This window comes from Blennius ocellaris (genome assembly GCF_963422515.1).
Source record: "Blennius ocellaris genome assembly, chromosome: 15".
NCBI lineage: Eukaryota > Metazoa > Chordata > Actinopteri > Blenniiformes > Blenniidae > Blennius > Blennius ocellaris.
Window position 1 is genome coordinate 328,934 of NC_137664.1, and position 25,756 is coordinate 354,689.

Below are 25,756 nucleotides of genomic sequence, written 5' to 3' on the forward strand. Positions count from 1 at the left end.
CTGGACCTTCTTCATGTAGATCCTCAGTTGCTTCTTCAGCTTCCTCTCGTTCTTCTCCAGCTTCTCCAGCAGCTCCTTGAGGTCCTGCAGAGACAGAGACATGTTGAGGAGGAGGAGGAGGAGGAGGAGGAGGAGGAGGAGGAGGAGGAGGAGGAGGAGGAGGAGCAGCGTCTCCTCACCAGGTTGTCGTTGGTCAGCCTGGTGATCTCCAGCTGCACGCTGTACTCCAGCCGGGCCTCCGGGGGCAGTGAAGAGGTGAAGTTGAGGAGCTCCTGCTTCTTCTCTATGTCGTCCTTCAGCAGCTCGATCTGAGTGTTCAGAGCCTCCAGCTCGTCCCGGTGGACCCGGGCCTGGTTCTGCAGCTGCGCCTCCAGCAGCCTGGGGGGGGCGGGAGGGGGGAGGGGGGGGTGGGGGGGAGACATGACATGAAGCAACAACAACGAGACAGCTACCACGTGACAACATGACAACAACTACACAACAGTATGACATATGCGAGACAACACCATGACAACAGCGAGACAACACGAGACAATTACGAGACAGCAGCAAATCAACAACGAGACAACAGCGAGACAACAGCAAGACAACACCGTGACAACAGCGACATAAGACCGTGACAACAGCGAGACAACACCGTGACAAAAGTGAGACAACAGTGACATCAACGTGACATCACCATGACAACAGCGAGACAACACCGTGACAACACTGTGACAACAGCGAGACAGCAAAACAACAGCAAGACAATACCGTGACAACAGCAACACAACAGTGAGACAACACCGTGACAACAGCGAGACAACACCATGACAACAGCGACACAACACCGTGACAACAGCGAGACAACAGTAAGACAACAGCGAGACAACAGTGTGACAACAGCGAGACAACACCGTGACAACAGCGAGACAACAGTGTGACAACAGCGAGACAACGCCGTGACAACAGCGAGACAACAGTGTGACAACAGCGAGACAGCAGCGTGACACAGAAGAAGCAGACACCTGGCCGTGTCCTTCAGACCCTGATATGCTAACGCTAGCTCTTCATCCTCGTTCAGGAAACTGAACTCCGACTGTTTCCTGACGTCCGGCAGCACAAACACCCAGAGCAGAGCGGTTGTTAGTGACAACAGCAACAACACAACACCACAACACAACAGCACCTCAACACAGCAACAACACAGCAACACACCAACAAGAACGTAACACAACAGTTTCATGACCACAATGTAACCCAAACCCCCGAACAATGTTGGTTTGGTGTTGTAAAAATAGCAAAAAATTAAAAAACAACCAAATATTTGGTTATATGTCCAGGTAAGTTAATCTAGGTAAGTTAACCCAGGTAAGTTAACCCAGGTATGTTAACCCAGGTAAATTAATCCAGGTAAATTAATCCAGGTAAATTAACCCAGGTATGTGAATCCAGGTAAGTTAACCCAGCTAAGTTAACCCAGCTAAGTTAACCCAGGTATGTTAATCCAGGTATGTTAATCCAGGTAAGTTAATCCAGGTAAGTTAACCCAGGTAAGTTATCCCAGGTAAGTTAACCCAGGCACGTTAACCCAGGCAAGTTAACCCAGGTAAGTTAACCCAGGAAAGTTAACCCAGGAAAGTTAACCCAGGAAAGTTAACCCAGGAAAGTTAACCCAGGAAAGTTAACCCAGGAAAGTTAACCCAGGTAAGTTAACCCAGGTAAGTTAACCCAGGTAAGTTAACCCCGGTACGTGAATCCAGGTACGTTAATCCAGGTAAATTAAGCCAGGTAAGTTAACCCAGGTAACTTAATCCTGGTAAATTAACCAAGGTAAATTAATCCAGGTAAATTAATCCAGGTAAGTTAACCCAGGTAAGTTAATCCAGGTAAATTAATCCAGGTAAATTAATCCAGGTAAACTAATCCAGGTAAATTAACCCAGGTAAATTAATCCAGGTAAGTTAACCCAGGTAAATTAATCCAGGTAAACTAATCCAGGTAAATTAATCCAGGTAAACTAATCCAGGTAAGTTAACCCAGGTAAGTTAATCCAGGTAAATTAATCCAGGTAAACTAATCCAGGTAAGTTAACCCAGGTAAGTTAATCCAGGTAAATTAATCCAGGTAAACTAATCCAGGTAAATTAATCTAGGTAAGTGAACCTAGGTGAGTTAACCTAGGTAAGTTAACCCAGGTAAATTAATCCTGGGTTGTCGTCCAGACTCGGGGTGAAACAGGAAGTGGCTCCTGATTGGAGGTGAAACTCTTGCTGACCTTTGACCTCTTTAAACGGACACACTCACTTTTTGGCCTCACACACTCGGTGGTAGGCCTGCAGCGCCTCCTGCCTGTCCTCCGGGTCACTGCTGCTCTCCTCCTCCTGCACACACACACACACACACACACACACACACACACACACACACACACACACACACAGATGACGTCAGACTTGGTCCTGGTAGACCTGGCCCTGGTAGACCTGGTCCAGGTCCAGACTGACCTGGGTGGAGCTGAGCAGCTGGGTCCGGAGCAGCAGGACTTCCTCCTTGCGGGCCTCCAGCTCCTCGGACCTGGACTTGAGCTGACTCAGCAGAACGTTGTAGCGGTCTTTCTCCTGGTCCTTGTCCTTGTCCTGGTCCTTATCCCGGTCCTGGTCCTGGTCCTGGTCCTGGTCCACGTCGCTCTGCGCCCCATCGGCCACGATCCGCCGCAGGTCGTTCAACTCCTTCTTCAGCTGCTGGTTCTCTGAGTCCAGATCCACCATCTGCAAGCCAGACCACGTGGAACCAGGTCAGACCGGGAACAGGTCCGGAACCCCGCTGACAGACCAGGAACCAGGAACTCCTGGGACCAGAACTCCTCCTGTCGTCACGGCGATGAACTAACTTTCCAACAGATTTACTGGTACGTTAATCCCGGGTCCTAGTCCGAGTCCAGGCCCCAGGGTCTGATAGTCCCGCGACCTGGTTCAGGACTCTGGACTCTGTTACCTTCAGGTTGTTGTAGGCCAGATCCGAATGGTCCATCTGGGGGGGCGGACTCTTTGGTTCCTGACCCTGAGACAAAGACCAAAGACCAAGTCAGGTGGACTATGGTGGACTGTGGTGGACTGTGGTGGACTATGGTGGACTGTGGTGGACTGTGGTGGACTATGGTGGACTGTGGTGGACCATGGTGGACTGTGGTGGACTGTGGTGGACTGTGGTGGACTATGGTGGACCTTTGTTCTCCTCAGGTCCTCCACCCGGTCCAGGTCTTTCTGCAGCCTGGTCCGTTCCAGTTCCAGTTCTCGAACTCGTTTCTGAAGCTTCAGGAACAAACCCAGATCCAGAGCCGCTTCCTGGACCCCCATATCCTGGACCACAACACAACGTTACACAACAACACAACGTTACACAACAACACAACGTTACACAACGACAACATGTGTTGAGGGTTACTAGTAGGTAGGGGTGGAGGGGGGGTGGTAGTAGGTAGGGGTGGAGAACCAGGGGTACTAGTAGGTAGGGGTGGAGAACCGGGGGTGGTAGAAGGTAGGGGTGGAGAACCGGGGGTACTAGTAGGTAGGGGTGGAGAACCGGGGGTACTAGTAGGTAGGGGTGGAGAACCGGGGGTACTAGTAGGTAGGGGTGGAGAACCGGGGGTGGTAGAAGGTAGGGGTGGAGAACCGGGGGTACTAGTAGGTAGGGGTGGAGAACCGGGGGTGGTAGAAGGTAGGGGTGGAGAACCGGGGGTGGTAGAAGGTAGGGGTGGAGAACCGGGGGTACTAGTAGGTAGGGGTGGAGAACCGGGGGTGGTAGAAGGTAGGGGTGGAGAACCGGGGGTGGTGGAAGGTAGGGGTGGAGAACCGGGGGTGGTAGAAGGTAGGGGTGGAGAACCGGGGGTGGTGGAAGGTAGGGGTGGAGAACCGGGGGTGGTAGAAGGTAGGGGTGGAGAACCGGGGGTACTAGTAGGTAGGGGTGGAGAACCGGGGGTGGTAGAAGGTAGGGGTGGAGAACCGGGGGTACTAGTAGGTAGGGGTGGAGAACCGGGGGTGGTAGAAGGTAGGGGTGGAGAACCGGGGGTACTAGTAGGTAGGGGTGGAGATCCGGGGGTGGTAGAAGGTAGGGGTGGAGAACCGGGGGTGGTAGAAGGTAGGGGTGGAGAACCGGGGGTACTAGTAGGTAGGGGTGGAGAACCGGGGGTACTAGTAGGTAGGGGTGGAGAACCGAGGGTGCTAGTAGACAGGGGTGGAGGGGGGGTGGGGGGGGGGGTGGAGGAGGGGTGGTGTCACCTCCACCAGCTGGGCAGCGTCCTCCGTGTCTCCGACCTCAGACGTGGAGACGGAGGCATAGTTGGAGTCCGACTCCGACATGTTGGACAGATTCCTCATGTGACCGGGTTGGAACTGAAAGACGTTGGGACCAGGAGTTAGTGTGTGTGTGTGTGTGTGTGTGTGTGTGTGTGTGTGTGTGTATGTGTGTGTGTGTGTGTGTGCGTCACCTTGTTCAGCGTCACCTCCTCCTTCAGGTTGTCGTATCTTTGTTCCAGTCGGGAAAATTCTTTGACGAGGTTTTGATAACGATGACGCTCCTCGTCCAACTCCTGCTGGAGGGAGGCTCCGACTGACACCTCCTCTGAGGAGGAGGAGGAGGAGGAGGAGGAGGAGGAAGAGGAAGAGGAAGAGGAAGAGGAGGAGAAGGAGGAAGAGGAAGAGGAAAAGAGAGTTTCAGTTCCTTGTTTCTGCTCCTGTGTCTAATTGTTGTTGCTCCTCATGTGTTCCAGAGTCTGACTGCACTGGTGGACCAGGACTCCCGGGTCTAGGTGGACCTGGACTCCCGGGTCTAGGTGGACCTGGACTCTCAGGTCTTCAGTCTCACCCTTCGAGCTCTTTGAATGTTGCAGAATCCGTTGGTTCATTTCCTCCTTCTCACTCTTCAGCAGAGAGTTTTCAGTCTCCAGCTCCTTCACCCTCTGAAACACAGACCAGAACCAGGTTCACCCAGACCAGAACCCCCAAGGGCCAGAAAGAACCACCAGGAACCACAGCTATATGGACAGAAGAGGACTACAAAGATGGAGGACGGTACACAGCGGTATGGACAAAAGAGGACTACAAAGATGGAGGACGGTACAGAGCGGTATGGACAGAAGAGGACTACAAAGATGGAGGACGGTACACAGCGATATGGACAGAAGAGGACTACAAAGATGGAGGACGGTACACAGCGATATGGACAGAAGAGGACTACAAAGATGGAGGACGGTACAGAGCGGTATGGACAGAAGAGGACTACAAAGATGGAGGACGGTACACAGCGATATGGACAGAAGAGGACTACAAAGATGGAGGACGGTACACAGCGGTATGGATAGAAGAGGACTACAAAGATGGAGGACGGTACAGAGCGGTATGGACAGAAGAGGACTACAAAGATGGAGGACAGTACAGAGCGGTATGGACAGAAGAAGACTACAAAGATGGAGGACGGTACAGAGCGGTATGGACAGAAGAGGACTACAAAGATGGAGGACGGTACACAGCGATATGGACAGAAGAGGACTACAAAGATGGAGGACGGTACACAGCGATATGGACAGAAGAGGACTACAAAGATGGAGGACGGTACAGAGCGGTATGGACAGAAGAGGACTACAAAGATGGAGGACGGTACACAGCGATATGGACAGAAGAGGACTACAAAGATGGAGGACGGTACACAGCGGTATGGATAGAAGAGGACTACAAAGATGGAGGACGGTACAGAGCGGTATGGACAGAAGAGGACTACAAAGATGGAGGACAGTACAGAGCGGTATGGACAGAAGAAGACTACAAAGATGGAGGACGGTACAGAGCGGTATGGACAGAAGAGGACTACAAAGATGGAGGACAGTACAGAGCAGTATGGACAGAAGAGGACTACAAAGATGGAGGACGGTACACAGCGGTATGGACAGAAGAGGACTACAAAGATGGAGGACGGTACAGAGCGGTATGGACAGAAGAGGACTACAAAGATGGAGGACGGTACAGAGCAGTATGGACAAAAGAGGACTACAAAGATGGAGGACGGTACAGAGCGGTATGGACAGAAGAGGACTACAAAGATGGAGGACGGTACAGAGCAGTATGGACAGAAGAGGACTACAAAGATGGAGGACACGGGAGCTCCTCACCTGTTCCAGGCTTTGCTTCTCAGTGCTGTGCTCCTCCTCTCTGCTCCTCCGGAGGGCGTGCGCCTCCTGCAGCTGCTCCTGCAGCTTCTGCAGCTCCTCCTGCAGGGAGGAGAGCTGATCTTCCTCGCTGCTCCTGCTCCTCACCACGTCCAGCTCCTTCTGCAGACGGTCCACCTCCTGACCCAGACTGCTGTTCACCGTCTGCAGCTGCTCGTTCTGACTGCGGTACTGCTTCGACTGCAGGGAGACACCTTCATCGTCATCATCGTCACCATCATCACCATCATCGTCATCACCATCATCACCATCATCACCGTCATCACCATCATCGTCATCACCACCATCACCATCGTCTTTAACATCTCAGCTGTACAGTGTTGTGATGTCACGATGTTGAGGTGTCACGATGTTGTGATGTCATGGTGTCGTGATGTCACAGCGTTGCGATGTCACAGCGTTGTGATGTCACAGCTTCGTGATGTCACAGCGTCGTGATGTCACAGCTTCGTGATGTCATAGCGTTGTGGCGTCACGGTGTTGTGATGTCACAGCATTGCGGCGTCATGGTGTTGTGGCGTCACGGTGTTGTGATGTCACGGTGTTGTGATGTCACAGCATTGTGGCGTCACAGTGTTGTGGCGTCACGGTGTTGTGATGTCACGGCGTTGTGACGTCACGGCGTTGTGATGTAACAGTGTTGTGACGTCACGGTGTTGTGATGTCACGGTGTTGTGATGTCACAGCATTGTGGCGTCACAGCATTGCGGCGTCATGGTGTTGTGGCGTCACGGTGTTGTGATGTCACAGCATTGCGGCGTCATGGTGTTGTGGCGTCACGGTGTTGTGATGTCACAGCATTGCGGCGTCATGGTGTTGTGGCGTCACGGTGTTGTGATGTCACGGTGTTGTGACGTCACAGCATTGTGGCGTCACAGTGTTGTGGCGTTACGGTGTTGTGATGTCACGGCGTTGTGACGTCACGGCGTTGTGATGCAACAGTGTTGTGACGTCACGGTGTTGTGATGTCACGGTGTTGTGATGTCACAGCATTGTGGCGTCACGGTGTTGTGGCGTCACGGTGTTGTGGCGTCACGGTGTTGTGGCGTCACGGTGTTGTGGCGTCACGGTGTTGTGGCGTCACGGTGTTGTGATGTCACGGTATTGTGATGTCACGGCGTTGTTACGTCACGGCGTTGTGACATCACGGGGTCACGGCGTTGTGATGTCACGGCGTTGTGACATCACGGGGTCATGGCGTTGTGACATCACAGCGTTGTGACGTCACGGTGTTGTGATGTCACGGCGTTGTGATGTCACGGGGTCACGGCGTCACCCACCTTGTCGTCGATCTTGCGCTGCAGCTGCACGATCTTATTCTCCATCCCGGCGTTGAGCTTCTTCAGGCCCTGCGCCGACCGGGCGTCCACCTTCAGCTGCTTCAGCTGCCGCTTGGCGTGCAGCCGCCGGAAGCCGCACTGGATGACGATGGCCGCCGCACGCGCTCGCTGGAACTTCTTCCTCTGCAGCCAGCCGCGCACGTTCTTCTGGATGACCAGGGCCTTGTGGTGCCGCAGGAACTGCAGGAACAGAGACTCGCGCCGTCACGACCACGAGGGACCGACGGGAACCGAGTGCGTCCCTGAGCTGCGGGTTACCTCCCAGTAGATCCGGCGGGTGTACATCCCTCGGGTGTAGGCCTGGATGGTGACGACGGCCCGGCGGGTCCTCAGGAACTCCCGGCGCTGTTTCACCATGCGGTACTGTTTCTGGCAGATCAGGGCGGCTCGGGTCAGGCGCAGGAACTCCGCGTATCTGAAACAACAGCCGTCAGGAGACGACAGTCGTAAGACAGGACAGTCATCAGGAGACAACAGTCATCAGGAGACAACAGTCGTCAGACAGGACAGTCGTCAGGAGACGACAGTCGTCAGGAGACAACAGTCGTCAGACAGGACAGTCGTCAGGAGACAACAGTCATCAGGAGACAACAGTCGTCAGACAAAACAGTCGTCAGGAGACAACAGCCGACAGACAAAACAGTCGTCAGACAAAACAGCCGTCAGGAGACAACAGTCACCAGGAGGTAACAGTCGCCAGGAGGTAACAGTCGCCAGGAGGTAACAGTCGCCAGGAGGTAACAGTCGCCAGGAGACGACAGTCGTCAGATAAAACAGTCGTCAGAAGAAGAAACGCGATTCCTGATGGGGACCGGGACCAGAAGGACCAGAGGGACCAGAAGGACCAGAAGGACCAGAGGGACCAGAAGGACCAGAGGGACCAGAGGGACCATAGGGACCAGGGACTGACCTGCGGGCCATGTACCCTCGTCCGTATCTCTGCAGCAGCAGCACGGCCTTGCGGACTTTGCGGTAGCGGACTCTCTGGAGCCAGCCCCGGACCGTCTTCTGGATCTTGATGCAGGCGGAGCGGAAGCGGTCTGTGCGGAGCTTCTCCAGGTAGGCCACCTGGCCGGCCCGGAAGAAGATCTTCGTCTTCCCGAACTGGAACATGTCGGGTTCCTGGAGGGTCCGGCAGACCGTCAGGCGCTGTGTGCTGTGTTCATGGTGTTGTTGTTGTGTTATTGTGTTATTAATGTGTCGTTGTGTTGTCATTGTGTTGTTGTGTTATTGTGTTGTTATTGTGTTGTTGTGTTATTGTGTCGTTGTGTTATTGTGTTAATGTGTCGTTGTGTTATTGAGTCATTGTGTTATTGTGTCGTTGTGTTATTGAGTCATTGTGTTATTGTGTCATTGTGTTGTTATTGTGTCGTTGTGTTATTGTGTCATTGTGTTATTGTGTTAATGTGTCGTTGTGTTGTTATTGTGTCGTTGTGTTGTTATTGTGTCGTTGTGTTGTTATTGTGTCGTTGTGTTATTGTGTTGTTATTGTGTCGTTGTGTTGTTATTGTGTTATTGTGTTGTTGTTGTGTTCATGTGTTGTTATTGTGTTGTTATTGTGTTATTGTGTCATTGTGTTGTTATTGTGTTGTTATTGTGTTCATGTGTTGTTATTGTGTTGTTATTGTGTCGTTGTGTTATTGTGTTGTTATTGTGTCGTTGTGTTGTTATTGTGTTATTGTGTTGTTATTGTGTTCATGTGTTGTTATTGTGTTGTTATTGTGTTATTGTGTCATTGTGTTGTTATTGTGTTGTTATTGTGTTCATGTGTTGTCATTGTGTTGTTATTGTGTTCATGTGTTGTTATTGTGTTATTGTGTTGTTATTGTGTTCATGTGTTGTTATTGTGTTGTTGTGTTGCCATTGTGTCATTGTGTTATTGTGTTGTTGTTGTGTCATTGTGTGGTTGTGTTGTCATTGTGTTGTTGTTGTGTTGTCGTTGTGTTGTTGTTGTGTTGTTGTGTTCACCTTCACCAGCGCCTCCAGCAGGTTCCTACAAGCCTCCTTCTTTTCAGTCATTGAGTCAGAATTCTTCATCAGAACTCGATACCTGCTGAAGAACTCTGGGTAGGTCCACCTGCACACACACACACACACACACACACACACACACACACACACACACACACACACACACACACACACACACACACACACACACACACACACACACACACACACACACACACACACACACACAGTTGATGATCCACCTGCTCCTGGGTCTGGACTCTGAGGGTCCAGGTTCTGGACTCACCTGGACGGGTACCCGGCTGCACTGATCCGGATCGTCTCAAGGACTCCACAGGCTCTCAGCTGCTGGACGGCCCGGCGGGAATCGAACCTGCAACCACACCAGGAGGAGGGTCAGACCAGGAGGAGGGTCAGACCAGGAGGAGGGTCAGACCAGGAGGAGGGTCAGACCAGGAGGAGGTCCAGACCAGGTCTGACTCCAGGACTCGACAATCAGCTGAGTTTTCATGTGACTTTAAATTAGATTTAGTGACACTGAACTCATTCTTCCTCCTCCTCCTCCTCCTCCTCCTCCTCCTGTTCCACTTCCTCCTCCTCATTGCTGCACTGTGTTGCCATGTTGCTATGCTGTGTTGCTGCATTGTGTTTCTGCGTTGCTGCATGCTGCGTTGTGTTGCCATGTTACTATGTTGTGTTGCTGCGTTGCGTTGCTGCATGACGTTGCTGCGTTGTGTTGCCATGTTGCAATGCTGTGTTGCTGCGTTGCGTTGCTGCATGGCGTTGCCATGTTACTATGTTGTGTTGCTGCATTGCATTGCTGCGTTGTGTTGCTGCATTGTGTTGCTGCATGGCGTTGCTGCGTTGTGTTGCCATGTTGCTATGTTGTGTTGCTGCGTTGCGTTGCTGCATTGTGTTGCTGCATGGCGTTGCTGCGTTGTGTTGCCATGTTGCAATGCTGTATTGCTGCGTTGTGTTGCTGCATTGTGTTGCTGCATGGCGTTGCTGCGTTGTGTTGCCATGCTACTATGTTGTGTTGCTGGCGTTGCATTGCTGCGTTGTGTTGCTGCATTGTGTTGCTGCGTTGTGTTGCCATGTTGCACTGCTGTGTTGCTGCGTTGCGTTGCTGCATTGTGTTGCTGCATGGCGTTGCTGCGTTGTGTTGCCATGCTACTATGTTGTGTTGCTGGCGTTGCATTGCTGCGTTGTGTTGCTGCGTTGTGTTGCCATGTTGCACTGCTGTGTTGCTGCGTTGCGTTGCTGCATTGTGTTGCTGCATGGCGTTGCTGCGTTGTGTTGCCATGTTGCTATGCTGTGTTGCTGCGTTGCGTTGCTGCATGGCGTTGCTGCTTTGTGTTGCCATGTTGCAATGCTGTGTTGCTGCGTTGTGTTGCTGCATTGTGTTGCTGCATGGCGTTGCTGCGTTGTGTTGCCATGCTACTATGTTGTGTTGCTGCGTTGTGTTGCTGCATTGTGTTGCTGCATGGCGTTGCTGCGTTGTGTTGCCATGTTGCACTGCTGTGTTGCTGCGTTGCGTTGCTGCATTGTGTTGCTGCATGGCGTTGCTGCGTTGTGTTGCCATGTTGCTATGCTGTGTTGCTGCGTTGCATTGCCAGACTCACGAGAAGGCCTCCTTCACGTCGTTGGGTTTGATGCAGCGGACGTAATGCGGCGTGGTTCCATTCAGCGTGTCCATGAGGAGGTGGAGCGAACTGCGGAACTGGGACAGAGGTCAAAGGTCAGACAAGCTCACCTGGTGGGACCAGCGCCCCCTGCAGGACTCACCTGGTGTCCCACCGTCTTGCGGTGCTCCTTGTTGGGGACTTTGGGGACGGTCTTGGCGGAGCGGACGTTGATCCTGGACGACTTGGCGGCCGGGACGTCGTCTTTGTCCTGAAACAGGTCGGCAACCAGCTGGAACTGGACAGGAAGTGGAGTCAGTCTCTGTTGTTGATGCTTCTGGGTCCTGGTCTGAGGTCCTGGTCCTGGTCTGAGGTTCCAGTTCTGGTCTGAGGTTCTGGTTCCTACCTTGCTGGCCTTCAGGATGTTGATCTGCTCCTCGTAGACGGTGTCCCGGTTCTTCTCCAGGAAACCGTGACACTGGTACTCCACCTGAGGACGGCCCGGTTAGTTCACCTGGTAACTAGTCCACCTGGTACCGGTCTGACTGGTAACCGGTAGTTAGCGTCAGCTAGCACCAGGTGAGCGGTAGTTGAGCCGCTGGTCTCACCTGGTCAGCGAAGTGGACGATTATGAAGGACGTGTTGGACATCCGAGGTTTCTGGAAGTGGTCGCTGCTCATGTGCTTCTGGTACAACTTCTGGGTCCAGTTCTCATCCGTCCCCTTCGGAACCTGGAAGACCGTGTGAGGACAACAATGTGACAACAACAACAATGTGAGGACAACAACATAAAATACTACAACAGTGTAAACTACAACTACAATGTGAACGACAACAACGGAAAATACCACAATAATGTAAACTATAAAAACTGCTGGTTGGATGCGCAGGGCACTACTGGTTGGATGTTGGTTGGATGCTGGTTAGATGCGCAAGGCGCTGCTGGTTGGATGTTGGTTGGACGCGCATGGCACTACTGGTTGGATGCTAGTTCGATGCGCAAGGCACTGCTGGTTGGATGCTGGTTGGATGCGCATGGTCCTACTGGTTGGATGTTGGTTGGATGCTGGTTAGATGCGCAAGGCACTGCTGGTTGGATGTTGGTTGGACGCGCAAGGCACTGCTGGTTGGATGCTGGTTGGATGCGCATGGTCCTACTGGTTGGATGTTGGTTGGATGCTGGTTAGATGCGCAAGGCACTACTGGTTGGATGCTAGTTCGATGCGCAAGGCGCTGCTGGTTGGATGCTGGTTAGATGCGCAAGGCACTACTGGTTGGATGCTAGTTCGATGCGCAAGGCGCTGCTGGTTGGATGTTGGTTGGACGCGCATGGCACTACTGGTTGGATGTTGGTTGGATGCTGGTTAGATGCGCAAGGCACTGCTGGTTGGATGCTGGTTGGATGTGCATGGCACTACTGGTTGGATGCTGGTTGGATGCTGGTTAGATGCGCAAGGCGCTGCTGGTTGGATGCTGGTTGGATGTTGGTTGGATGCTGGTTAGATGCGCAAGGCACTGCTGGTTGGATGTTGGTTGGATGCTGGTTAGATGCGCAAGGCGCTGCTGGTTGGATGTTGGTTGGACGCGCATGGCACTACTGGTTGGATGCTAGTTCGATGCGCAAGGCACTGCTGGTTGGATGCTGGTTGGATGCGCATGGTCCTACTGGTTGGATGTTGGTTGGATGCTGGTTAGATGCGCAAGGCACTGCTGGTTGGATGTTGGTTGGACGCGCAAGGCACTGCTGGTTGGATGCTGGTTGGATGCGCATGGTCCTACTGGTTGGATGTTGGTTGGATGCTGGTTAGATGCGCAAGGCACTGCTGGTTGGATGTTGGTTGGACGCGCAAGGCACTGCTGGTTGGATGCTGGTTGGATGCGCATGGTCCTACTGGTTGGGTGTTGGTTGGATGCTGGTTAGATGCGCAAGGCACTACTGGTTGGATGCTAGTTCGATGCGCAAGGCGCTGCTGGTTGGATGCTGGTTAGATGCGCAAGGCACTACTGGTTGGATGCTAGTTCGATGCGCAAGGTGCTGCTGGTTGGATGTTGGTTGGACGCGCATGGCACTACTGGTTGGATGTTGGTTGGATGCTGGTTAGATGCGCAAGGCACTGCTGGTTGGATGCTGGTTGGATGTGCATGGCACTACTGGTTGGATGCTGGTTAGATGCGCAAGGCGCTGCTGGTTGGATGCTGATTGGATGCTGGTTGGATGCTGGTTGGATGCTGGTTGGATGCTGCCCACTCACCCGACACTCCTCGTCCAGCAGGTCCAGGATGCCGAGTCGAGCCTCGATCAGGTCGATACAGGGCTGGTTGTCGGAGAAGTCGATGAGCGTCCAGGGGATCTGCTCCTTCATGTACTCCTCCTGCTCCAGCTTGAACACGTGCTGAGACAGGAAGCAGGAAACAGGAAGCAGTCAGCCACTTCCTGTCCGCCAGGACGGGACACGGACAAACAGGAAGTGGACGGGGAAACGGACAAATAGGAAGTGGACGGGGAAATGACAAACAGGAAGTGGACGGGGAAACGGACAAACAGGAAGTGGACGGAAACGGACAAACAGGAAGTGGACAGGAAACGGACAAACAGGAAGTGGACGGGGAAACGGACAAACAGGAAGTGGACAGGGAAATGGACAAACAGGAAGTGGACGGGGAAACGGACAAACAGGAAGTGGACGGGGAAACGGACAAACAGGAAGTGGACGGAGAAACGGACAAACAGGAAGTGGACAGGGAAATGGACAAACAGGAAGTGGACGGGGAAACGGACAAACAGGAAGTGGACGGGGAAACGGACAAACAGGAAGTGGACGGGGAAACGGACAAACAGGAAGTGGACAGGAAACGGACAAATAGGAAGTGGACGGGGAAACGGACAAATAGGAAGTGGACGGGGAAACGGACAAACAGGAAGTGGACGAGAAATGGACAAACAGGAAGTGGATGGGAAACGGACAAACAGGAAGTGGACGGGGAAACGGACAAACAGGAAGTGGACGGGAAATGGACAAACAGGAAGTGGACGGGGAAACGGACAAACAGGAAGTGGACGGGAAATGGACAAACAGGAAGTGGACGGGGAAACGGACAAACAGGAAGTGGACGGGAAACGGACAAACGGGGAAACGGACAAACAGGAAGTGGACGGTGAACGGACAAACAGGAAGTGGACGGTGAACGGACAAAGAGGATGTGGACGGGGAAACAGACAAACAGGAAGTGGACGCACCGAGTTGAACTGCTGCTGCAGCTTCTCGTTGGCGTAGTTGATGCAGAACTGCTCAAAGCTGTTGATCTCGAACGTCTCGAACCTGCGGGGACAGAGACGGAGACGTGAGGACACTGGGACCGAGAGACACTCCGGCCGCCGCCTCCGCCGCTTGCGTCCTCACCCGTAGATGTCGAGGACGCCGATGAAGGAGTGCTGCTTGGACGAGTGCTGCAGCGCCTTGTTGATGTTGTGGACGATCCAGTCGAACATGCGGGCGTAGATGTGCTTGGCCAGCGCGTCGCGGGCGTTGGACGCCTGCTGACTCGACATGTTCTTCACGTACGTCTCCGTCGCCGTCGCCAACTTCCTGTGACACAGCCAGTGCTCCATCTGCTGGCGCTCCACGCCCAGCAGGCGGCAGAAGTGCTGCAGGGCCACGTCGTCGCTCTGCAAGGCAACCGCCGCATGTCAGCAACCGTCATGGCAACCACTGCAACTCATCAATCGTCATGGCAACCACCGCATGTCAGCAACCGTCATGGCAACCACTGCAACTCATCAATCGTCATGGCAACCACCGCATGGCAACCACCGCATGTCAGCAACCGTCATGGCAACCACTGCAAGTAAGCAATCGTCATGGTAACCACCGTCATGGCAACCACCGCATGTCAGCAACAATCAAGGAAACAACCGCATGTCAGCAACCGTCATGGCAACCACTGCAACTCATCAATCGTCATGGCAACCACCGCATGTCAGCAACCGTCATGGCAACCACTGCAACTCATCAATCGTCATGGCAACCACCGCATGGCAACCACTGCATGTCAACAACCGTCATGGCAACCACTGCAACTCATCAATCGTCATGCAACCACCGCATGGCAACCACTGCATGTCAACAACCGTCATGGCAACCACAGCATGTCAGCAACCGTCATGGCAACCACTGCAACTCATCAATCGTCATGCAACCACCGCATGGCAACCACCGCATGTCAGCAACCGTCATGGCAACCACCGCATGTCAGCAACCGTCATGGCAACCACCGCATGTCAGCAACAATCAAGGCAACCACCGCATGTCAGCAACCGTCATGGCAACTACCGCATGTCAACAACCGTCATGGCAACCACAGCATGTCAGCAACCGTCATGGCAACCACTGCAACTCATCAATCGTCATGCAACCACCGCATGGCAACCACCGCATGTCAGCAACCGTCATGGCAACCACCGCATGTCAGCAACCGTCATGGCAACCACCGCATGTCAGCAACAATCAAGGCAACCACCGCATGTCAGCAACCGTCATGGCAACTACCGCATGTCAACAACCGTCATGGCAACCACTGCAGGTAAGCAACCGTCATCGCAACCACCGCATGTCAACAACCGTCATGGCAACCACCACATGTCAACATCCGTCATAGCAACCACTGCAAGTAAGCAATCGTCATGGCAACCACCAGAGGTCAGCAACCATCATAGCAACCACCGCATGGCAACAACCGTCATAGCAACCACTGCAAGTAAGCAATCATAATGGCAACCACCGCATGGCAACAACCATCATGGCAACCACCTCAACTCATCAATCGTCATGGCAACCACTGCAAGTAAGCAATCATCATGGCAACCACCGCATGGCAACAACCATCATAGCAACCACTGAAAGTAAACAATCGTCATAGCAACCACCGCATGGCAACAACCGTCATGGCAACCACTTCAACTCATCAATCGTCATGGCAACAACAGTCATAGCAACCACTGCAATTCAGCAACCATCATGGCAATCACCGCATTTCAACAACCGTCATGGCAACCACTGCAAGTAAGCAATCGTCATAGCAACCACCAGATCAATAACTACAGCACATCAACAACATTGCCACATGTCAACGACGACGTCAATGAATAATAACAAGCACACGGTGCGTCAACAACAACCACGGCGGCAGGACGGGAACAGCGACACTCACCGCCACGTGGCAGGACTCTCCACTTCGGTCCGCGTTGATCTCCACGTTTCCCAGATGAAGAATCGACGACAGAACTCTGAAGACGCTCATCTGACTGCCGTCCTTGATCCCTGCACCCGTCACACGTCAACAGTCAGCGTCACGACAACAATACACCCAGAGCGTGTCTGAACGCCCCCTGCTGGTCACACTTATGACACTTTGAGTTTTAACTGTAAAGAATTTCTGAACGGTTCCTGGCAGGAAGTTGTTCTTTGTTCTATAAAATACTGAAGGACCGAAGAGTATTGGACTGTTTATAAACAGCGAAGCTCAAGTGGATTTGAAGGATTTTCAGAGTAAGAGCGCCGGGTTGGTGTGACCAGCGTCAAGTCTCTGCAGTGAATCTACGTCGGTTTCCTGAACCCTCCACAATTAAAGACTACAACCAGTGAATGAGTGAACTATAAAAGAATGCAAAGTGATTTCTGAGCCAACGGGGCTTTTATTTTGGCGGTCCGGCTCACCGAGCAGGGAAAAAGCCTCCCTGGTCTTCTTCAGGTCGTCGGCGTCGTTCACTCCCTCGATGAAAATGTTCTCCCCTAAAGACGTGTAAGTGAAGTCCTCGGCGCTGCCTGGGAGACCACACAGCACAGGTCAGAGGTCAGCAGAGGTCATAAGGTCACAGCAGAGGTCAGAGGTCATAAGGTCACAGGTCACAGCAGAGGTCAAGCCAGAGGTCACGATAGAGTTCCCAGCAGAGGTCGGCAGCAGATGCTCCGCCCCCTCAGTCAATCCAACGCCTGGTGACCCTGTTCTGCCCTGGTCCCGATCTGGTCTCTGGTCCCCGGTCCCGGTCCCGGTCCTGGTCCTAGACCTAGACCTGGTCTGAGGAGGACTCACCGAGGGCCAGGTCTTTGTACTCCGGGAGACTCGACGAGGCACAGAGCTGATAGAAGACGTGGTAGTTCCTCTCGTCCTCGGCCTGGAACACAAAAAGCACGGTCGGTGAGTCGGTCCGAGTCAGTGAGTCAGTGAGTCGGAGCGAGTCACCCACCTGGAACACCACCCGGGACTTCTCCAGCAGGTAGGTCCTCATGTTGGCCCCGATGATGTGGAAGTTCCTGCTGAAGCCGATCTGGATGTACTTCCCGAAGCGGCTGCTGTTGTCGTTGCGAGTCGTCTTGGCGTTGCCGATGGCCTGACGGCGAACAACGCCAGAGAGAACGAGTCTTTAACCAAAAACACGCCGGGGGTGGGGGGGGGGCGACTCAACGCAAAACCAGTCTTTAAAAAGGGACAAAGGACAAAGGACCAGGACTCGCCTCCATGATGGGACTGGAGGCCAGGACCTTGTCCTCCACGTTGGCGTCGCTGGCCGACCCCCCCACCGTGGCGAAGAACCGCATGGCGTACTTGGCTGAGACGGTCTTTCCTGCTCCGGACTCGCCGCTCACAATGATGGACTGGTTCCGCTGGTCTCTGCAGGAGGACCAGAACCATCAGAGAACCTGGACCTTCCTCTTTACCCCCCCCCCCCCCTCCGCCCCTCCCCATCCCCCCAACCTGGCCATCTGCTTGTAGGCCTCCTCGGCCACGGCGAAGATGTGGGGGTCCATGTCCCCCATGTTCCGGCCGCTGTAGGCGTTGATGACCTCCTCGCCATAGATCTGGAGCTGCTCGTAGGGGTTAATGGCGACCAGCACTATACCTGGTGGGGGGGTAGGGGGGTGGGGGTCAATTTAGTGTGTGCACTGGTTAGTGGTCAGTGGTCAGTGGTTGGTGGTCAGTGGAGCGCTCACCACAGTAGGTGTAGATGTGGTTGGACTCCAGGAATCGAACCTTCAGGTTGTGCAGCACCGCCGGTTCGTGCAGGTAGCTGAGGGCCGTCAGGTCGTTCTCCCCCACCAGGATGTCGGGGTTCCTCAGGTGGGGGAGGGGGGAGGAGGGCGGGGCCACCGTGTACTGCAGGGGCTGGGTGGGGGGAGGGGCATAATCGTCATCGTCGTCGCCAGGTTATCAGGGTTCCTCAGGTGGGGAGGGGAGGGGGGGGGGGGGCGGGGGGGAAGAGGGTCCTCACCAGTGACTGGGAGTGGGTTCCAAGTGGAACAGGAAGTGAGTTCAGGTGGAACAGGAAGCGAGTGTCAAGAGGAACAGGAAGTCAGTTCTTGTGGAAACAGGAAGTGACTTGAGGTGGAACAGGAAGGGAGTTCAGTTGGAACAGGAAGTGGGTTCTGGTGGAACAGGAAGTGAGTTCAGGTGGAACAGGAAGCGAGTGCCAAGAGGAACAGGAAGTGAGTTCATGTGGAAACAGGAAGTGAGTTCAGGTGGAACAGGAAGTGGGTTCAGGTGGAAACAGGAAGTGACTTGAGGTGGAACGGGAAGTGAGTTCAGTTGGAACAGGAAGTGGGTTCAGGTGGAACAGGAAGTGAGTTCCGGTGGAACAGGAAGCGAGTGTCAAGAGGAACAGGAAGTCAGTTCTTGTGGAAACAGGAAGTGACTTGAGGTGGAACAGGAAGGGAGTTCAGTTGGAACAGGAAGTGGGTTCTGGTGGAACAGGAAGTGAGTTCAGGTGGAACAGGAAGCGAGTGTCAAGAGGAACAGGAAGTCAGTTCTTGTGGAAACAGGAAGTGAGTTCAGGTGGAACAGGAAGTGGGTTCAGGTGGAAACAGGAAGTGACTTGAGGTGGAACGGGAAGTGAGTTCAGTTGGAACAGGAAGTGGGTTCAGGTGGAACAGGAAGTGAGTTCCGGTGGAACAGGAAGTGAGTTCAGGTGGAACAGGAAGCGAGTGCCAAGAGGAACAGGAAGTGAGTTCATGTGGAAACAGGAAGTGAGTTCAGGTGGAACAGGAAGTGGGTTCAGGTGGAAACAGGAAGTGACTTGAGGTGGAACGGGAAGTGAGTTCAGTTGGAACAGGAAGTGGGTTCAGGTGGAACAGGAAGTGAGTTCCGGTGGAACAGGAAGCGAGTGCCAAGAGGAACAGGAAGTCAGTTCTTGTGGAAACAGGATGTGACTTGAGGTGGAACAGGAAGTGGGTTCAGGTGGAAAAGGAAGTGAGTTCCGTTGGAACCAGGAAGTGAGGTGGAACAGGAAGTGAGCTCAGTTGAAAACAGGAAGTGAGTTCAGTTGAAAACAGGAAGTGACTTGAGGAAGAACAGGAAGTGAGTTCAGGTGGAAAAGGAAGTGAGTTCAGTTGAAAACAGGAAGTAACTTGAGGAAGAACAGGAAGTGAGTTCAGTTGGAACAGGAAGTAACTTGAGGAAGAACAGGAAGTGAGTTCAGGTGGAAAAGGAAGTGAGTTCAGTTGAAAACAGGAAGTAACTTGAGGAAGAACAGGAAGTGAGTTCAGTTGGAACAGGAAGTGAGTTCAGGTGGAAAAGGAAGTGAGTTCCGTTGGAACCAGGAAGTGAGGTGGAACAGGAAGTGAGTTCAGTTGAAAACAGGAAGTGAGTTCAGTTGAAAACAGGAATTGACTTGAGGTGGAACAGGAAGTGAGTTCAGGTGGAAAAGGAAGTGAGTTCAGTTGAAAACAGGAAGTGACTTGAGGAAGAACAGGAAGTGAGTTCAGGTGGAAAAGGAAGTGAGTTCAGTTGAAAACAGGAAGTGACTTGAGGAAGAACAGGAAGTGAGTTCAGTTGGAACAGGAAGTGAGTTCAGGTGGAAAAGGAAGTGAGTTCTGTTGGAACCAGGAAGTGAGGTGGAACAGGAAGTGACTTCAGGTGGAACTGGAAGTCACGATAGCAACAATAATAATAATAATAATAATAATTTGCTTTATAACACATTTTACATTTGAACATTCTCAAAGTTCTCAAAAACATGAACTGTAACAGGGAGGTAAAACAGGAAGTGAGGTGGAACAGGAAGTGAGGTGGAACAGGAAGTGGTACCGTTCCATCATCCAGCTGCAGGTGAAGTGTTGCTTCTCCTTCTTTATAATCTCTGGTGATTTCTGCTGCTTTCCAAACATCGTCTGCGTCGGGAATCCAGACCCGGGTGTACTGGAACACAGAGCAGAGACCCGCTGGAACAGAGACTCACAAGTGTGCGTCCCTCCTCCACTCACACAAAGTCCTCTGTGTGTGTGTGTGTGTGTGTGTGTGTGTGTGTGTGTGTGTCCTGCTGTGAGGATACGCTCTGATTGGCTGTTGGCTGATTGTCCCAGATAAACAGTGGCTGATCCATTCAAAGTGTGAGCGCTGCTCTGATTGGCCGGGACCCCCCCCCCCCCCCCCCCCCCCTCCCCACACACACACACACACACACACACACAGACAGACAGTTGGTCAGTTGGAACTAACAAACTTTAATTAATCAGATTTAATCTGAAACAGACGGTCGGCTGGTTTCCATGGGAACAAACTCCAAGCAGCCAACTCCTCACGTCTTCACTAAACCAGCCAGTAAATCAGTCCCTCACGGTGTAAACATAAACATCAGTCCCTCACGGTGTAAACATAAACATCAGTCCCTCACAGTGTAAATATAAACATCAGTCCCTCACGGTGTAAACATAAACATCAGTCCCTCACGGTGTAAACATAAACATCAGTCCCTCACAGTGTAAATATAAACATCAGTCCCTCACGGTGTAAATATAAACATCAGTCCCTCACGGTGTAAATATAAACATCAGTCCCTCACAGTGTAAATATAAACATCAGTCCCTCACGGTGTAAACATAAACATCAGTCCCTCACAGTGTAAATATAAACAGCAGTCCCTCACGGTGTAAATATAAACATCAGTCCCTCACGGTGTAAACATAAACATCAGTCCCTCACGGTGTAAACATAAACATCAGTCCCTCACGGTGTAAACATAAACATCAGTCCCTCACAGTGTAAATATAAACATCAGTCCCTCACGGTGTAAACATAAACATCAGTCCCTCACGGTGTAAATATAAACATCAGTCCCTCACGGTGTAAATATAAACAGCAGTCCCTCACGGTGTAAACATAAACATCAGTCCCTCACAGTGTAAATATAAACATCAGTCCCTTACGGTGTAAACATAAACATCAGTCCCTCACAGTGTAAACATAAACATCAGTCCCTCACGGTGTAAATATAAACATCAGTCCCTCACAGCGTAAATATAAACATCAGTCTCTCACAGCATAAATATAAACATCAGTCTCTCACAGTGTAAACATCAGTCCCTCACAGTGTAAATATAAACATCAGTCCCTCACGGTGTAAACATAAACATCAGTCCCTCACGGTGTAAACATAAACATCAGTCCCTCACGGTGTAAATATAAACATCAGTCCCTCACAGTGTAAACATAAACATCAGTCCCTCACAGTGTAAATATAAACATCAGTCCCTCACAGTGTAAATATAAACATCAGTCCCTCACGGTGTAAATATAAACATCAGTCCCTCACAGTGTAAATATAAACATCAGTCCCTCACAGTGTAAATATAAACATCAGTCCCTCACGGTGTAAATATAAACATCAGTCCCTCACAGTGTAAATATAAACATCAGTCCCTCACAGTGTAAATATAAACATCAGTCCCTCACGGTGTAAATATAAACATCAGTCCCTCACGGTGTAAATATAAACATCAGTCCCTCACGGTGTAAACATAAACATCAGTCCCTCACGGTGTAAATATAAACATCAGTCCCTCACGGTGTAAATATAAACATCAGTCCCTCACGGTGTAAACATAAACATCAGTCCCTCACAGTGTAAATATAAACATCAGTCCCTCACAGTGTAAATATAAACATCAGTCCCTCACGGTGTTAATATAAACATCAGTCCCTCACGGTGTAAATATAAACATCAGTCCCTCACAGTGTTAATATAAACATCAGTCCCTCACAGTGTAAACATAAACATCAGTCCCTCACGGTGTAAACATAAACATCAGTCCCTCACGGTGTAAACATAAACATCAGTCCCTCACGGTGTAAATAAAAACATCAGTCCCTCACGGTGTAAATATAAACATCAGTCCCTCACAGCGTAAACATAAACATCAGTCCCTCACAGTGTAAACATAAACATCAGTCCCTCACGGTGTAAATATAAACATCAGTCCCTCACGGTGTAAATATAAACATCAGTCCCTCACAGTGTAAACATAAACATCAGTCCCTCACAGTGTAAACATAAACATCAGTCCCTCACGGTGTAAATATAAACATCAGTCCCTCACAGTGTAAACATAAACATCAGTCCCTCACAGTGTAAACATAAACATCAGTCCCTCACGGTGTAAATATAAACATCAGTCCCTCACGGTGTAAATATAAACATCAGTCCCTCACAGTGTAAACATAAACATCAGTCCCTCACAGTGTAAACATAAACATCAGTCCCTCACAGTGTAAACATAAACATCAGTCCCTCACGGTGTAAATATAAACATCAGTCCCTCACGGTGTAAATATAAACATCAGTCCCTCACAGTGTAAACATAAACATCAGTCCCTCACAGTGTAAATATAAACATCAGTCCCTCACAGTGAAAATATAAACATCAGTCCCTCACAGTGTAAATATAAACATCAGTCCCTCACGGTGTAAATATAAACATCAGTCCCTCACAGTGTAAATATAAACATCAGTCCCTCACGGTGTAAATATAAACATCAGTCCCTCACAGTGTAAATATAAACATCAGTCCCTCACGGTGTAAACATAAACATCAGTCCCTCACGGTGTAAATATAAACATCAGTCCCTCACGGTGTAAATATAAGCATCAGTCCCTCACAGTGTAAATATAAACATCAGTCCCTCACGGTGTAAATATAAACATCAGTCCCTCACAGTGTAAATATAAACATCAGTCCCTCACGGTGTAAATATAAACATCAGTCCCTCACGGTGTAAATATAAACATCAGTCCCTCACGGTGTAAACATAAACATCAGTCCCTCACGGTGTAAATATAAACATCAGTCCCTCACAGTGTAAATATAAACATCAGTCCCTCACGGTGTAAATATAAACATCAGTCCCTCACGGTGTAAACATAAACATCAGTCCCTCACAGTGTTAATATAAACATCAGTCCCTCACAGCGTAAATATAAACATCAGTCCCTCACAGTGAAAATATAAACATCAGTCCCTCACAGTGTAAATATAAACATCAGTCCCTCACGGTGTAAATATAAACATCAGTCCCTCACAGTGTAAATATAAACATCAGTCCCTCACGGTGTAAATATAAACATCAGTCCCTCACAGTGTAAATATAAACATCAGTCCCTCACGGTGTAAACATAAACATCAGTCCCTCACGGTGTAAATATAAACATCAGTCCCTCACGGTGTAAATATAAGCATCAGTCCCTCACAGTGTAAATATAAACATCAGTCCCTCACGGTGTAAATATAAACATCAGTCCCTCACAGTGTAAATATAAACATCAGTCCCTCACGGTGTAAATATAAACATCAGTCCCTCACGGTGTAAATATAAACATCAGTCCCTCACGGTGTAAATATAAACATCAGTCCCTCACGGTGTAAATATAAACATCAGTCCCTCACGGTGTAAACATAAACATCAGTCCCTCACGGTGTAAATATAAACATCAGTCCCTCACGGTGTAAATATAAACATCAGTCCCTCACGGTGTAAATATAAACATCAGTCCCTCACGGTGTAAACATAAACATCAGTCCCTCACAGTGTTAATATAAACATCAGTCCCTCACAGCGTAAATATAAACATCAGTCCCTCACAGTGTAAATATAAACATCAGTCCCTCACAGTGTAAATATAAACATCAGTCCCTCACGGTGTAAATATAAACATCAGTCCCTCACAGTGTAAATAATGGACTCTGGACTCTGACCCTCCACCTGCTCTGCAGGGTCAACAGAAGCCAGTAGGAGGACCAGGACCAGGACCAGGACCAGGACTCCATGGGGCAGTGTGCCCTGGAGGACGACTTGGGGTCTTTCTCCATGAAGGCCTGGTTCTCTCTCTGTCTCTCTCCCCCGTCTCTCCCCGGTTCTCCCTCGCCGGGTCTCTCTCCCCCCGTCTCTCTCTCCCCGGGTCTCTCCCCCCATCTCTCTCTCCCTGTCTCTCTCTCCCTGTCTCTCTCTCCCCCCGTCTCTCTCTCCCTGTCTCTCTCCCCACGTCTCTCTCCCTGTCTCTCCCCCTGTCTCTCTCCCCCTGTCTCTCTCTCCTCCAGTCTCTCCCCGTCTCTCCCCGTCTCTCTCTCCGTCTCTCCCTGTCACTCCCCCCCGTCTCTCTCGCCCCGGGTCTCCCCCCGTCTCTCTCCACGTCTCTCCTCCCGTCTCTCCCTGTCTCTCTCCCCCCCCCCCCCTCTCTCTCCCTGTCTCTCTCTCCCCGGTTCTCTCCCATCGGGTCTCCCTGCCCGACTCTCCCCGTCTCTCCCCGGGTCTCTCCCTGTCTCTCCCCCTGTCTCTCTCTCCTCGTCTCTCCCCCCGGGTCTCCTCCGGGTCTCCTCCGGGTCTCCCCGGTTCTCCCTCCCCGGGTCTCTCCGTCTCTCCCCCCGGGTCTCTCTCCCCCCGTCTCTCCCTGTCTCTCTCCCCCCGTCTCTCTCCTCCCGTCTCTCTCCGGGTCTCTCCCTCTCTCCCTGTCTCTCTCTCCCCGGTTCGGTTCTCCCTCCCCGTCTCTCCCTGTCTCTCCCCCCGGGTCTCTCCCCCCGGGTCTCTCTCCCCCCGTCTCTCCCTGTCTCTCCCCCCGCGTCTCTCTCCCCCCGTCTCTCCCTGTCTCTCCCCCCGCGTCTCTCTCCCCCCGTCTCTCCCTGTCTCTCTCCCCCCGTCTCTCTCCTCCCGTCTCTCTCCGGGTCTCTCCCTCTCTCCCTGTCTCTCTCTCCCCGGTTCTCTCCTCCCGTCTCTCTCCCTCTCTCCCTGTCTCTCTCTCCCCGGTTCTCTCCTCCCGTCTCTCTCCGGGTCTCTCCCTCTCTCCCTGTCTCTCTCTCCCCGGTTCTCTCCCATCGGGTCTCCCTGCCCGACTCTCCCCGGGGTCTCTTTCTGTCTCTCCCCCCGTCTCTCCCTGTCTCTCCCCGTCTCTCCCTGTCTCTCCCCCCGGGTCTCTCCCTGCTGTCCCTCCCGGGCGGCGGACTTCGCCCCGCCGGGCGGCTCCGGTGTCCCGGTGAGCGGCGGGTCTGCAGGACTCACCCTGGTGAAGAGCTCGTTCACCGACATGGTCTCGGTTCTTCAGCGGGGCATCGCGGGCCGCTCGGTTCCGAATCCACAACTTTCAGTCACTTCGCTGGAGCCGCGACTTCCGGGAGGCGACAGGTGAGCCAGTTCCTGTCATGACGTCACCCCGTCCGCGCGCGTGTATGTGTGTGTGTGTGCGCGCGTGTGTGTGTGGGCGGAGACAGGTCCATTGCCTCACCGACGACAAGTCGCAGGTGGAGAAACGGAAGTTCAACCTGTCAGTTGTCCTTTGAATCTGATTGGCTGCTGAGTCACACACAC

The 25,756-nt window shown here is 51.9% G+C and overlaps 1 protein-coding gene across 1 annotated transcript in view; it reads right to left on the minus strand.

The window, feature by feature from the left end:
* myo5b (myosin VB) overlaps nucleotides 1–25,546 on the minus strand; it is a 33,736-nt gene extending 8,190 nt beyond the window's left edge. Inside the window, exons 1-31 of the mRNA XM_080510071.1 lie at nucleotides 25,451–25,546; nucleotides 20,213–20,323; nucleotides 18,124–18,295; nucleotides 17,888–18,032; nucleotides 17,647–17,803; nucleotides 17,379–17,522; nucleotides 17,225–17,306; nucleotides 16,849–16,956; nucleotides 16,343–16,452; nucleotides 14,536–14,801; nucleotides 14,373–14,454; nucleotides 13,387–13,527; nucleotides 11,743–11,865; nucleotides 11,541–11,624; nucleotides 11,298–11,432; nucleotides 11,135–11,232; nucleotides 9,799–9,885; nucleotides 9,510–9,618; nucleotides 8,452–8,663; nucleotides 7,800–7,956; nucleotides 7,482–7,721; nucleotides 6,145–6,381; nucleotides 4,845–4,938; nucleotides 4,468–4,601; nucleotides 4,259–4,372; nucleotides 3,206–3,340; nucleotides 2,976–3,041; nucleotides 2,486–2,749; nucleotides 2,286–2,362; nucleotides 180–378; nucleotides 1–84 (exon numbers count right to left, since the gene is read on the minus strand). The exon at nucleotides 1–84 is cut by the window's left edge and continues 10 nt beyond it. Of these exons, the coding sequence (XP_080366197.1) occupies nucleotides 1–84; nucleotides 180–378; nucleotides 2,286–2,362; nucleotides 2,486–2,749; nucleotides 2,976–3,041; nucleotides 3,206–3,340; nucleotides 4,259–4,372; nucleotides 4,468–4,601; nucleotides 4,845–4,938; nucleotides 6,145–6,381; nucleotides 7,482–7,721; nucleotides 7,800–7,956; nucleotides 8,452–8,663; nucleotides 9,510–9,618; nucleotides 9,799–9,885; nucleotides 11,135–11,232; nucleotides 11,298–11,432; nucleotides 11,541–11,624; nucleotides 11,743–11,865; nucleotides 13,387–13,527; nucleotides 14,373–14,454; nucleotides 14,536–14,801; nucleotides 16,343–16,452; nucleotides 16,849–16,956; nucleotides 17,225–17,306; nucleotides 17,379–17,522; nucleotides 17,647–17,803; nucleotides 17,888–18,032; nucleotides 18,124–18,295; nucleotides 20,213–20,323; nucleotides 25,451–25,477 (4,194 nt within the window). The 5' untranslated portion in view covers nucleotides 25,478–25,546. The remainder of the gene's footprint in view (nucleotides 85–179; nucleotides 379–2,285; nucleotides 2,363–2,485; nucleotides 2,750–2,975; nucleotides 3,042–3,205; nucleotides 3,341–4,258; nucleotides 4,373–4,467; nucleotides 4,602–4,844; nucleotides 4,939–6,144; nucleotides 6,382–7,481; nucleotides 7,722–7,799; nucleotides 7,957–8,451; nucleotides 8,664–9,509; nucleotides 9,619–9,798; nucleotides 9,886–11,134; nucleotides 11,233–11,297; nucleotides 11,433–11,540; nucleotides 11,625–11,742; nucleotides 11,866–13,386; nucleotides 13,528–14,372; nucleotides 14,455–14,535; nucleotides 14,802–16,342; nucleotides 16,453–16,848; nucleotides 16,957–17,224; nucleotides 17,307–17,378; nucleotides 17,523–17,646; nucleotides 17,804–17,887; nucleotides 18,033–18,123; nucleotides 18,296–20,212; nucleotides 20,324–25,450) is intronic.
* Between the last annotated feature and the right edge of the window lie 210 nt (nucleotides 25,547–25,756).